At 46.7% G+C, this 12496-nt stretch overlaps 1 protein-coding gene across 1 annotated transcript in view; it reads right to left on the reverse strand.

The window, feature by feature from the left end:
• Positions 1-12057, reverse strand: part of col24a1 (collagen type XXIV alpha 1 chain) — a 179293-nt gene extending 167236 nt beyond the window's left edge. Inside the window, exon 1 of the mRNA XM_083647399.1 lies at positions 11974-12057. Within this exon, the coding sequence (XP_083503525.1) occupies positions 11974-12029 (56 nt within the window). The 5' untranslated portion in view covers positions 12030-12057. The remainder of the gene's footprint in view (positions 1-11973) is intronic.
• Between the last annotated feature and the right edge of the window lie 439 nt (positions 12058-12496).

Consider the following 12496-nt stretch of genomic DNA (forward strand, 5'->3'; position numbering starts at 1 on the left):
ATATTGCACAGTTGGATGTGGAGAGTGGAACACTTGTGGTCAACAAATGCAATTTAATTCGCTCTGTTCTTTCTCACCTCCGAATCAAATCTTTTGTTATTTACTGTAGCTGGGGACCACAGCAGCCTTCTTAAAGACCTACTGGGGTCGTCAAACCTCACGTTGAGAACCACTGATCTTCCCAGCCTGACTGAAAAGTGGTCAGACTCTGTCATCAGAAGAAGATGGTATCGTAGGCAAGAGAAAATCCAATTGTGGCCAAGTGACATTTACAGGGACAGCTCAATTTTGACATTCAGTTCAGACAAACCCAATCGCTGTTGTTACGTCATCTCCTCGGTCCTACAGCACACTTGACTTTACAGAGCACACTCTGTACATCCAGACCAAACCAATCAAATTGACTTTACAGTGCACACTCTGTATATCCAGACCAAACCAATCATATTGACTTTACAGAGCACACTCTGTACATCCAGACCAAATCAATCAAATTGACTTTACAGAGCACACTCTGTACATCCAGACCAAACCAATCAAATGGACTTCACAGAGCACACTCTGTACATCCAGACCAAACCAATCAAATGGACTTCACAGAGCACACTCTGTACATCCAGACCAAACCAATCAAATGGACTTTACAGAGCACACTCTGTACATCCAGACCAAACCAATCAAATTGACTTTACAGAGCACACTCTGTACATCCAGACCAAACCAATCAAATGGACTTACAGAGCACACTCTGTACATCCAGACCAAACCAATCAAATTGACTTACAGAGCACACTCTGTACATCCAGACCAAACCAATCAAATGGACTTTACAGAGCACACTCTGTACATCCAGACCAAATCAATCAAATGGACTTACAGAGCACACTCTGTACATCCAGACCAAACCAATCAAATTTACTTTACAGAGCACACTCTGTACATCCAGACCAAACCAATCAAATGGACTTCACAGAGCACACTCTGTACATCCAGACCAAACCAATCAAATGGACTTCACAGAGCACACTCTGTACATTCAGACCAAACCAATCAAATGGACTTTACAGAGCACACTCTGTACATCCAGACCAAACCAATCAAATGGACTTTACAGAGCACACTCTGTACATCCAGACCAAACCAATCAAATTGACAGAGCGCTCTGTCTGTACACAGTAACAGCTGCTGCCACAGCTTGAAGTGGCTTCTGGCAGCTTGTAGAATAGTGTGGCGGGCGGGTGGCACTTCTTTTTGTTGAATAAGCGCTGACACAGGCTTATCTGAGAGAGATCCATCAATCCCACCTGAGACTTTGAGGGATTGTTAGCCAGCCGGTGTGGCAGCTACAAATAGAACGAGCGCTCCCTCACAAACATGTCTCCTTTGTGGCCTTTGTGGATTATGCTAATCGATGTACCCCTGAGGAGAGACTGCCAGTATTTGCGTGGCCCTGTGTGAGTGAGGGGCCACAGGCAGGCCGCCATGTTTGTTTTCCCAGAGCAGCGTGGCCCTCGAGACTTGGGTGAGAGAGATAGAGAGAAAAAGGTAAGAGAAAGACAGAGAGAGAGAGAGAGAGAGAGAGAGAGTGAGAGAGAGAGAGAGAGGGAGAGAGAGAGAGAGAGAGAGAGAGGGAGAGAGAGAGAGAGAGAGAGAGAGAGAGAGAGAGACTATAAGGAGAAACAACACGAGCCCTGTCACCTGTTCCCCATCGGGAAACTGGTGCGACATTCCATGGCCGGGAACACAGACAGGCACCCCCCACTGCAGGGAAAAAGGGAATAAGAGAAAAAGAGGGGGAATATATATGAACACAAACATTCAACTGTTGAGGGAGGATAAAACTGACATTTATAAAGCCAACGGGTCGCTGTTTCAGCTTAAAACTTGGCAGAGTTTAAAAGTGGATCGAAAAGAGAGAAAGAAATGACTAAATATAACACGTAACGTCCCCTTTTGGACTGCCAAGTGGGGCCATCTGATGCTGATTCAGACAGCCTTTTCTGTCTCTGTTCAGGGCTATTTAAGGCGTCCCTGCCACCACCGACAGACCTGGATCAGCGCTTCAGCACATCCAACCATGACATGCTAGGAGCATGCCATGCGGTGGGAAACGTTCCCGGCCGGGTCACGACCCGCACATATACCAGCTTTCTGCCTCGCCGGCGTCGCATGATGAGCTTTGTGCAGCTCATTATGTCGGAGATAGCGAGGACATCTTGAGATGGGTGGAATTAATTGAGCCTCTTGGTTATTTTAGGATTCTTTTTTTTTTTGGTATATGGAAACAGGAAGGGGAACGCGCCTATGTTCCCTCAGCCCTATGTTCCCTGACCACCATGTTCCCTCAACCCTATGTTCCCTGACCACCATGTTCCCTCAGCCCTATGTTCCCTCAGCCCTATGTTCCCTCAACCCTATGTTCACTCAGCCCTATGTTCACTCAGCCCTATGTTCCCTGACCACCATGTTCCCTCAGCCCTATGTTCCCTCAGCCCTATGTTCCCTCAGCCCTATGTTCCCTCAACCCTATGTTCACTCAGCCCTATGTTCCCTCAGCCCTATGTTCCCTCAACCCTATGTTCACTCAGCCCTATGTTCACTCAACCCTATTGTCCCTCAATCCTATCTTCCCTCAGCCCTATGTTCCCTCAACCCTATGTTCCCTGACCACCATGTTCCCTCAACCCTATTGTCCCTCAATCCTATCTTCCCTCAGCCCTATGTTCCCTCAACCCTATGTTCCCTGACCACCATGTTCCCTCAGCCCCATGTTTCCTCAGGCCTATGTTCCCTGACCACCATGTTCCCTCAGCCCCATGTTTCCTCAGGCCTATGTTCCCTGACCACCATGTTCCCTCAGCCCCATGTTTCCTCAGGCCTATGTTCCCTGACCACCATGTTCCCTCAGCCCCATGTTTCCTCAGGCCTATGTTCCCTGACCACCATAATTCCTCAATCCTATGTTCCCTGACCACCATGTTCCCTCACCACCATGTTTCCTCAATCCTATCTTCCCTCACCACTATGTTCCCTCAGCTCTATGTTCCCTCAGCTCTATGTTCCCTCAGCTCTATGTTCCCTCAGCTCTATGTTCCTTCAGCCCTATGTTCCCTCAGCTCTATGTTCCCTCAGGCCTATGTTCCCTCAGCTCTATGTTCCCTCAGCTCTATGTTCCCTCAGCTCTATGTTCCCTCAGGCCTATGTTCCCTCAGCTCTATGTTCCCTCAGCTCTATGTTCCCTCAGGCCTATGTTCCCTCAGCTCTATGTTCCCTCAGCTCTATGTTCCCTCAGCTCTATGTTCCCTCAGCTCTATGTTCCCTCAGCTCTATGTTCCCTCAGCTCTATGTTCCCTCAGGCCTATGTTCCCTCAGGCCTATGTTCCCTCAGCTCTATGTTCCCTCAGCCCTATGTTCCCTCAGCTCTATGTTCCCTCAGGCCTATGTTCCCTCAGCTCTATGTTCCCTCAGCTCTATGTTCCCTCAGCTCTATGTTCCCTCAGCTCTATGTTCAATCAGCCCTATCTTCCCTCAGCCCATCAGTACCCAATGTAATATTTCTTTCCGCTTTTCTTTAGCCCTACTCTGTTTCTGATTGACTTACCCTGATATTTTACCCTAACCTTAACCAATCGTCATCACTCCTCATGCCTAAACCTAACCAATCATCACTCCCCATGCCTAAAGCTAACCAATCATCACTCCCCATGCCTAAAGCTAACCCAATCAGAGGCAGAGCCGTCGCCCGAGAAAATAAATGTTGAGTACCTAACTCTAACCCCTAAACCTGATGCTGAGGAAACATGGGGCTGAGGGATAGGGCCTAATCTGGATGGACTGGGCCACATTCAAATCGGCAGCATCAAAAGTACACGGTGTTCAGTCCACGATGACCCGCTGATCCACCGGCGCGCTGAGTTCCTCTTGACCAAGTGCTGAGGTATATCCCTGTCTAAAAGTGACAGGCTTCCCAGTCCCAGTGCTTTATGGGAATGACTGCTGAAAGGCAAGACAAAGCTCCCCAAACACTGCTCTGTTGACTAAGGGAAATACCGCTATGTGGGGAGTGGGTGCCATGTCAAGACTATAAATAATCACAACTTAAAACTGCCTGCTGCAATGAATCTGTCCCGCCACTACGGGCGCTTACTTCTCTCCCCTGGAAATGAGCTTGGATCCCTGAACAATGCTTCATTGAAATAAGGCAAAGAGGCTGAGAGGCAAAACGAAGAGGCAAAGTGGTTAATTTGACTTGGCAAACAAGAGAAAACCCACTTAAATTGTGTTTACAATCCTCGCGAGGAAAAGGCAAACTATTTTCTTATGTTTATCATTGACGATTTTGTCCGCGGTGACATTCGCAGTGTATTGTTTACATAGCTAATTTGGCGGGCCACTTAGCAAATCCATTAGTGGCAACAAAGCATGTAGAAACTGTTCATCCGCCCAAACAACTCTGAAATGTTGGAACTTTTCGGGGGTCTAACAGAAGGGAAGGGGAAGCCAGTAAAATAGCTCTTTGACTATCTAGGGGAAGAAGAATCACGCACAAACCCATCAGCAGCTAAGATAAAAAGATATATATATACAAAGCTCCTTTTCTCCCTCGTATACTTTCATTTAACCAAACCTGGTGGAGGTCACCCTGACTGAACCATCCATCCCATGACACTGCCTTTAAAGAACAGTTCACAGTTGTAACACGGCACTAAAGCAGATTCAGAAGCATCTCCTCCTCCTCATACTGTAACTGTACAGTCATTTCTCAGGAAATGGAGCTTTATGGAGCTTGATCTTAGAAGCATTTTGACTGACCTCCAGCCTGATATGCCCCCTCTTGACAACTCTGTGGCTCTGTTGAGCCCAAGGTTCAATGGAGTGGAAGTCAAAACAGAGCGGAGGCAATTACAAGTGACACACACGTGAAGTGACACGGTGCTCCCACACACACACACACACACACACACACACACACACACACACACACACACACACACACACACACACACACACACACACACAAAGTGACACGGTGCTCCCACAAGCCCAGACGTCAGCCTGGTACAAAACATCAAACGACGAGACGAGACGACCAGCCACTAAATCAGACATGAACTGTAGGACACGACTGCAATCGAAAACATTATACACACACACACACACACACACACACACACACACACACACACACACACACCTACACACATGCACACACACACAACACACACACACACACACACACACACACACAACACACACACACACACACACACTGCATGCTAAGAACAAGGGGATAATTCTTTGGGTGATAACATCTGAGGTTCTTGCTCATCAGGCACTGTGTTCCTGCACGCTCCGCTCCTCCACCTCCACCTCCACCAGAACATTCCTGGACATGATGAACGAGTAAGTAAGTGATCCTGGGCCAGTATCTGCTCTGATTGGCAGCGTGTCAGCTTTCACACCTGCATCCGGATCATTAGGACTTCATTAAGTCAGGCACAAAGCGCCCATCTGGGACAATAAAATGGACTTGACTTGAATTGTGGAAGCGCTTGACGAGCTGATTCATCTTCTTCACACGTCCAAATGGTCATTAGCGATAATTAGCAGGTCAACACTTGACTTTTTCCAGGTTTTGGTGCCTGCTGCCACTTCCTCGCTTGCTAAGGCCGGAAGACTTGATGGATTCATGAACGGCCAAATGTTCTGTCACGAGCAATTGTCCCAAAATAGCATTATCTAAGAAAGCAGCAATTGCTGACCTCAACATCCCCAAATTTGCTTGGGACAACCTTACCCCGCTAGCCGGGCGCTTCTCGCTCATACTGAGCACATTAGCGCCCGGCGAACGTCATGCATTTCCCATCAAACACTCTGCCATTTTCACGTCTAGGTATAAATGCCAGCTCCTACCTGAGTGAAGTGAAGACGCTATCCGATATGCAACATCCTCTTCTTTTAATAACATATAGTGGCCTCTTCCAAATTGTTGCATAAAATCCACTTTTCTGTCTTTCAAAAACCGAAAAGCATTCATCTGGAGCACCTCGAGCAACCCGGAAACAACGACTCACTGTTTACTCACCAATGCCCCCCACACTTCCGAAATGGTATTGCACCTACATTTCTGCATTTGTGCCAAGCAGCAACAACGAAAAAGGTGCAATACCATTGCGGAAGTGTGGGGGGCATTAGTGAGTAAACAGTGAGTCGTTGGTCCAGGTTGCTTCGAGATCAGAGAAGAAGAAGGAGCGGTGCTCCAGATAAATGCTTTTCGGTTTTTGAAAGACAGAAAAGTGGATTTTATGCAACAATTTGGAAGAGGCCACTATATGTTATTAAAAGAAGAGGATGTTGCGTATCGGATAGCGTCTTCACTTCACGTGAAGACTCAGGTAGGAGCTAGACCTAGACATGAAAATGGCAGAGTGTTTGATGGGAAATGCGTGACGTTCGCCGGGCGCTAATGTGCTCAGTATGAGTGAGAAGCGCCCGGCTAGCGGGGTAAGGGACAACCTAAATCTGAATTAAATCTGGTATTGTGCCCACGTTTGCACCATAGACATAAATAATATGGACATAGCTATCCCATTCAATTTCTTCTCCCTGGCGGAGTTCAAACGCTGGCGGTCACCATCTTGACTTTTCGTCAGCAGAGTGGGAAGGAATGGGTTGAGTCCTTCCGCACCTCACGTGAGATGGGAGTTTCCCAGAGTCGCAGCTCCGCCTGCTATGGTCCGTGATCGGCAAGCTGCGCGATCACTGGACAGGCCATCTGTCAATCACCCCCTTTTCTATCATCTATTTTACTCCAAACGGGTGAGTTACATAAAAAACGACCCCCGCTACAGTTGTTATGAAAAGGTGAAATTAGCCATATAGACCAAAACCGTGTCTCGGTCCAGGCTGTAAAGATGTTTAATTACTGTTACAAAGTGGGGCATTTCAACAGGAACGACGGGACTTCTGAGTCCTGCCTCAAGTGGCCATTCGAGGAATTACAGCTTAAACAAAGACTTCCGCATCTTCAGTGGAAAGGGGGCGGGGCTTGCCCACTGGTTTGCACGAGCGCAGCACACGACCGATGTCATACAAACATTTGTTGCGTCGGCCGAGTGTCACACCGAGAGGCAGTGTGACACTTCTTTCCTACATTATATCCCACACAGGGCCGAGCCTGCCGCTTGTCCGTCAGCTCCGCCGGTCTTTCTGCTCCAGAAACACTCAGATTGGTCATGGGAGTCAAGAGGTCATTGCAGACCAGAGCAAAGATTGACTTAGTCCACAAGACAGCGAGCAGACAAAGGGCTGTGAGTAAACTTCCAGCGCCCTTTATTGGTTTGCCCTTTTCCTGTCGTGGGGGGGACCTGCAGATGTTAGGAGGGCTAAACACAGAGGGGCCTCTGGTGCAGTGAGGGCCAAACACACTCACTCACTCACACAGAGGGGCCTCTGGTGCAGTGAGGGCCAAACACACTCACTCACTCACACAGAGGGGCCTCTGGTGCAGTGAGGGCCGAGAAGGCTACGCTGTGATCCCACCATGTTATGTATTTCATGGGTAATTAATTAGGCTGATGAGTGCGTTCTAAATAGCCATAAAACAGGAGGCCTGTAGCTGCGTGCAATCCCACCTATACTTCCTACAGCAAACCACTTCAAATCAAGCCGTCTCCAGAGCAAGGGGGCAGTCTCTACATCAGGGGTGCCCAAATTCTTTCCCGTGAAGGGCCAAAACTCAATCTGGGTGGAGGGCCGAGGGCCAAAAATAAACGTTGTGGAATTACATTTAAAATGTATTGTGTTTTATAGAAATTAACATTCTAAATCTAAAATGACATTTCAATATAATAATCTACTTTTTATCTGTGCCTCCCGGGGGTTTCCTTCATATAGGAACCCCCTTCACCAAAACATGCAATATCCTGGTTGCTAATGTGGTGCCTCCTCTGGTCGTTAAGGGCGCCTGTTCGGAGGGAGGGGAACCGGTTGGAATAGCGTGAGCCTCCCACGTGCTATGTCCTACCGGTGAAGCTTCCCCTGTCAGGTGAAAAGAAGCGGCTGGCTAACTGCCCATGTCTCGGAGGAAGCATGGAGCCAGTTTCGGCTCTCCCCAGATCGGCAGAGGGTGGAGTAGCAACAAGTGGGATAAAAAAAATGGGGGGGGGGGGGGATCCCAAATCCGTGGCGGGCCAAAACAAACAGGGCCCCAAATTGGTCAGCACTGCTCTACAGCAAGGGGGCAGTCTCCACAGCAAGGGGGCAGTCTCCACAGCAAGGGGGCAGTCTCCACAGCAAGGGGGCAGTCTCCACAGCACAATCCATTTGGACCACCGGCTTCATTAACTCTCATCTTATCTTCGACAGATAGGATTTGATTGATTGGGCTTCCACCTGACTCTTATCTGCAGAAAGATCCAACCAGATAGTCCAGTAGGGAATGCTTCCAAAATGTGAAGGACAACGAGTTGGTTTTTCAAACACCTTTCAACTAGAGTGCATGGTAAAACAAAAAATAGAAAATGAGAAGGTATTTTATAGGGGTGCACCGATCGATCGGCAAGCAATCTGTATCGGCCGGTTTTGACCTCAAATATGCGATCGGCTGATTGCCGATATTTCGGCTGATTGCCAATATTTTTATATATATATATATATATATATATATATATATATATATATATATATATATATATATATATAAAAAGTAATAAAAAAAAAACCTATCACTAATCAGGCTTTCCAACGATATAAAATACAATGCCAATTGGTATTATTAAAGGGGAGAAATAATCGACCGAAATAACGTTTCCAAACTTTTTTGGGGGAGTTTATATATCAGTGATCGGTGATCGGTAATCGGTGATCGGTCGATGATCGGTTGGGCAGATATTTCCCATAGGCGATCGGCAATCGGCGATCGGTGGCAAAAAACGTGATCGGTGCACCCCTAGTATTTTATAATGAAGTGTTGTGCGAGAGCCTCATTACGTGCTATACTGTACTTAATGTAGATGAAGAGCTGAAGTCTGCTGAAATCTTACAGGGAAAACACAGTCGTATGAGAAAGGTGTGTCGTTTGCATTCTTATATTGATCTAGTCTACCTGCAGTGTTTTGATGTTATTCCCTGGCTGTGACCCGTTATAGTGTAGTCAGTGGTATTCACTATATTACGTCCATGCCTTTCTGTATGATGGTGGACTGGGAACATCACGTAGCCGACCCACCACCTCAGCAATACTGTATCCATCTCCTCCACTGCCAACACCACATGTCCTAATTCACCTGATTATTTGCCCATATCAGGACGCTTCCGCATAACGTCATTTTGTAATAGTCTTTTCGTTTTAGACCCGGAAGTAGATTACTCCCACCTTTATCATTTTTAGACTTACCAAAAAGCTGTTTTCAAGCAAAAAAACAAACTGTTATTGTTATAAAGTTAAAAAAAAAATTAGGATGAGAACGTAACATTCCAAATATGTGACCAGTTTATCAGAATAACGCCTATTTGGAAATATTTAACGAGCAGCGAGGACTGAGAGCGCTGGCTGTGCTGACGGGTCAGACTAGCTAGTATCTGTCAACCGCTACTGTACTGGCAGTGAGAAAACACTGTCGACGACGTGCTTTTGTAACTAACGTTAAATGCCGACCGGGTAACAGCCATCGGCTCCTCGCAGCAGTAACGCTATGAGCGTGCAACTGAAGGTGGCCGCAGTGTAGCTGCTGAATGTTGTCAAACTTCATTCAAAGTTGACAGTTTATCGATGTTTACCGGTCGGCTGACGCTGAACCGGAAGAACAAATACAATTGCGTCTTACACGGAAGAGAAAGAGTGGGCGTGGCAACATAAGGTGAATAGCGCTCCTACAAAGCACAATACACTTAGTGGATGACGCTATTCAAACTCACTGCCATGGTGTGACGCCATGCAAAAGGTTGCTACTAGTGTATTGCAGACTTACTGAAGTGTGTGACTATGCAGAATTATGCTTATTTCATCAATCTTTCTAGCAATGGTATTGTCTACGGTATATCATTACAAAACAGTTTGTAATGTGATGGCAAGCCAGATCATGTGTCACGACAGCAGAATAAAACGTCATCAATTAATATCAATTAATCAATTAATATCCTGCTTCATTTTTCTGCCTCAAATTATGTATTGTCCCATTTTTATCCTGCAATAATATTGAATTTTGACCATCTCTAATTAGTATATTTACCACAAATTTGTATTGACATTTTTCCTTCAAGCCTACATCTGATTGGCCTCATTTACTACAATCCACCCTCCCCCTGTTTAATCCAGTATTGAATGTCCAGTTTGCATCATCATCATCATCATCATCATCATCACCACCACCACCTTATTATAGCATATCCTCTCTAGGAGCAGCCAGCCTGCCCTGTCCAGGAGGCAGCAGACTCTCAGTCAAGTGTATGCGAGTGCTTGTCTGTCTGTGTGCAGCCCTACAGTCCAATCCACCACTGGCAGCAATGGAGCAGCAATGGCTGCAACAGTGGGTGATTGTCTGGAGCTCAGGAGCCACTTAACCGGTGATGCATACACACACACACTAACACACACACCCACACACACACACTAACACACACTAACACATACACACACACACACACTAACTCTCTCAGTGAATTCATAGGCGCTCACACTTGTTCTCAGTCAGCTCACTTCCCCCCATAAGGCTCTCACTCATTCTCACTCTCAAGGACAAAAAAGGTCCACTTTCCGCCCCAATTTCAGGACCGCACGACTTTCCTCAGAACAATCACCACCATCAGCAAACAACACATTGAGACATTGTGAGCACAGCTCTTCTCAGATCCTATCTGGAACGGATTCATAATGGAGTACAGACAACTTGGACTCACTTCTGATAGCAGGGGGGGGGAATCCCTGTTAAATAGCCTTTGGAGGCATGCCGATTTGTGCAGCTCGGCGGTCCCAGGCAGCCAAATGTAACAGCACAGCAAAGCCTGCATCCTGGATGTCAATATCGCACACTTCCATGAGGAATGTTTAGGTGCTAAACACCCCCCCCCCCCCGCCCCCCCATTCAATGTCTCTATGCTTTGAGTTTGGTTAATTGAGTGAATGTTGAGTGCCAATAAATAACTGATGCACTGTTTATATAAACATGTAATAATAGCATCAGTCATGTTGAATAAAACATCTCTCATAGATATAGACCATCACTGGTGGTTGCAAGTCCTCCTCCTCCTCCATGCTTTTTCTTCACTCTGGTTATCACAGCTATGTGAGTGAGAAAGAAACAAGAGAAGGGGGGCTGAGGACAAAGCCCAGTGCTATTCCCAGATTATTATTAGTGCTGCTAAGCTCCAAGCCTGCATGTCCATATGCAGAGGTCAAGGCCAAGACGTCTGCTCTGCACACACCATTATGAACTTTGCATTTGTCATCTACAATTGCAAATATCAACCCGAGACTAAAAACAACACAAAACAAACTGAAAGGTTCCACAATAAACCCAATGAATGGTAATAGGCTATGTCTCTATGGGAAAGCCTGGGTGTCAGTTCACTACTATAGACTACATAGCTTAGTTCAATAGAGAGTTACAGCAATAGTCAGACATAGGAAGTCATGTAAAAAAAAAACATGATGCGTCTACCATTGTGTACATAATATGTTGTCAGTCATCAAATGGTCTGTTATGTCCTGGGAAATCCAGTCGATAGATAGGGCCTACTTAAGCTGATGTTGGACGTTTTGGTGGCAAATGAATCAACAACTCATGGTGTAGTAGTAGTCAGTTGTCTCCCTGTGCAGGGAAAGATGCCAATCGCTCCCACAGAAAGAAGCCCCTCTGTTCAACAACAACAGACAACAGAGTATGTTGCCATTTTAAATGACAAAATACACGGGGAATAGCCTCAGTAGTAGTAGCAGCAGCAGCAGACATTTGAACCAAAATGCTCACTTACGTTACTGCAGCGGGAGAAACGTGTCCACTCCTTGTCCGTTGGGCTCCTAAATGCATTTGTATGCATTTGTCCAGGCAGCAGAGATCTGGGTGAAAACAGAATCACACACAAGAGGATACCGGGCTCATGGGCTAACCCTTTGGTTATAGCCAAAGGAAGAAGCGTCAAAGTGGAGACGGAGTGGAGCAGGACTGCCACCTCAGAATGTCCTCATCGTATTGCAGTGCAGAGGAGAGATGTCTCCCACTCTTCTTCCCAGGCGTCTGCCTCTCGCAGCTCTTTCTTTGCGCTCTGCGGCGCACGGTGACCAGGCTATCCAAAGAGGAGACGCGCAACAGTTGCATAGAAAAAAGAACGGAATCAATGAAAAGGTGAGCCGAGCGGTTTGTTGCTGTTTTGCTGCTGGACTATTATGTCGGGGCTACAGAGGTGGTGCAGACTAGCTCGGCTGCTTCTTCTCACAGAGTGCTCTCTAAACTCTCTCTCCACACACAACAGATAGGCTACAACAGATCCAGCTCTG

Source organism: Poromitra crassiceps (genome assembly GCF_964638095.1).
Source record: "Poromitra crassiceps genome assembly, chromosome: 12".
NCBI classification, from domain to species: Eukaryota; Metazoa; Chordata; class Actinopteri; order Beryciformes; family Melamphaidae; genus Poromitra; species Poromitra crassiceps.